The sequence below is a fragment of the Mandrillus leucophaeus genome, unplaced genomic scaffold, assembly GCF_000951045.1.
Source record: "Mandrillus leucophaeus isolate KB7577 unplaced genomic scaffold, Mleu.le_1.0 Scaffold120, whole genome shotgun sequence".
In the NCBI taxonomy this organism is placed as follows: Eukaryota; Metazoa; Chordata; class Mammalia; order Primates; family Cercopithecidae; genus Mandrillus; species Mandrillus leucophaeus.
In genome coordinates, this window is record NW_012100321.1 from 2,206,015 (window position 1) to 2,207,352 (window position 1,338).

The 1,338-nt window shown below is 53.8% G+C and overlaps 1 protein-coding gene across 4 annotated transcripts in view; it reads right to left on the reverse strand.

Moving 5' to 3' along the window:
• LIG1 (ligase I, DNA, ATP-dependent) overlaps window positions 1–1,338 on the reverse strand; it is a 54,757-nt gene that overhangs the window by 19,394 nt on the left and 34,025 nt on the right. For all 4 annotated transcript variants that reach the window (XR_001004888.1, XM_011969974.1, XM_011969980.1 and 1 more), the window contains one exon: window positions 960–1,055. Coding sequence is in view for 3 of the 4 variants with exons in the window: in XM_011969974.1 (XP_011825364.1) it covers window positions 960–1,055 (96 nt within the window). In the remaining variant the exon portion in view is untranslated. The remainder of the gene's footprint in view (window positions 1–959; window positions 1,056–1,338) is intronic.

The following is a 1,338-nucleotide window of genomic DNA, read 5'->3' on the forward strand; positions in this document are numbered from 1 at the left end:
TTGGTTACTTGGGTGTATGAACTTTTCAAAATTAATGAAACAGCATAGTGCACACTGAAAATCACTAACTTTTAGGGAAATTACACCTTAAGAAAATCGATTTAAAAAACAGTGCTTGGCACTGAACAGGAGCTCCCCTAATGCACGCACTCAGCTGTGCCTCTCGCCGTCACTGTCTCTAACAGGCAGAAAGCTGGCCACTGTGCCCCCTGCTTTCTGAAATAGCCTATTTCCTATTGAATTAGGGGCAGGCAAAGAGAAAGGCTCTTTGACGGAGGACTCCTTGAACAGGCACAAGACCCCCATTGGGTGCAGAGAAGCCCCCAGCTCTGGGGCCTGTGACGCCCAGCTCTGTATGACTCTCTCTCTGAGACTTGGGGCCTATCCGCAGGCTGGCCCCGTCTACACTCGTCCTGACTTCCTCTCCCTGCGTTCCTGACCAGAGAGGCTGCAGAGTTAGACTCCGGCTTTTCAAGGCTTTGCTGCACTAAGGTGGCCACAGAACTCGGTGCTGGACAGTGACTCCCAGCTGGAGTCCACGGCAGGGGAGCGGGTGTGGGTGGGAGGTGTCCAGGAAAGTGTTAACTCAAGCTAGAATCCCTTTTCCCTCTTTCTGTCTGGAAGAGTGACATCTGTTTGGGAAACTCTAAGGGGACAAGCATCGGCACTAAAAGCCAACCAGCCACGGACAGCAGGGGATAGAGGTAGTGATGAGCTGGGTTCAGGGGGACATCAGTGCTCGGCCAAGTCAGTGCTGGGGTGCCCACCTCTAGATGTGAGAAAAAAATCCTATCGGCGTACACCGCGCAGGACTGAGTGCTCCGTCATTTGCAGCCAAACGCAATCTGATCTCCTCCCAATAAACCCCGCACTGTGCCACGCTGGCCTAGACTGGCCTCAGGTCTTTGCACCCCTGACCACAGCCCGTGGCAGAGTGCAAGTGCATGGCAGACGCCCACCTTGGGGATGCGGCTGATGATGTCCGGGTACTTTCCAGTGTTGTCTTCCTGATTCCTGCTGAAGATCTTCACCTCCCCGCCTTCCAGGGCGTGGATCTGTCACGATGGGAGAAGGGAGGGGAAATCAGCTGAGTCCCCTCATGCGGCCTCACCTTTCTCTTCTGACCCCACCTGCACTCGTAGAAGGTTCTGGAAGCTCTGGAGGAGGAACTAGTGTGGAGACTTGAGCGAATCATCTCCTCAGTACCAACAGCACCCCCCAGCCCTGTCTCTGGAAGCTCCTGCCATCATTTTCTTCTTCATTTCCAACCCTACACCTCTCCCCATGTAAGCACGTGCACCTTGCTGCGTGTGGGTGCTGATTTGTTTAAATGTCATT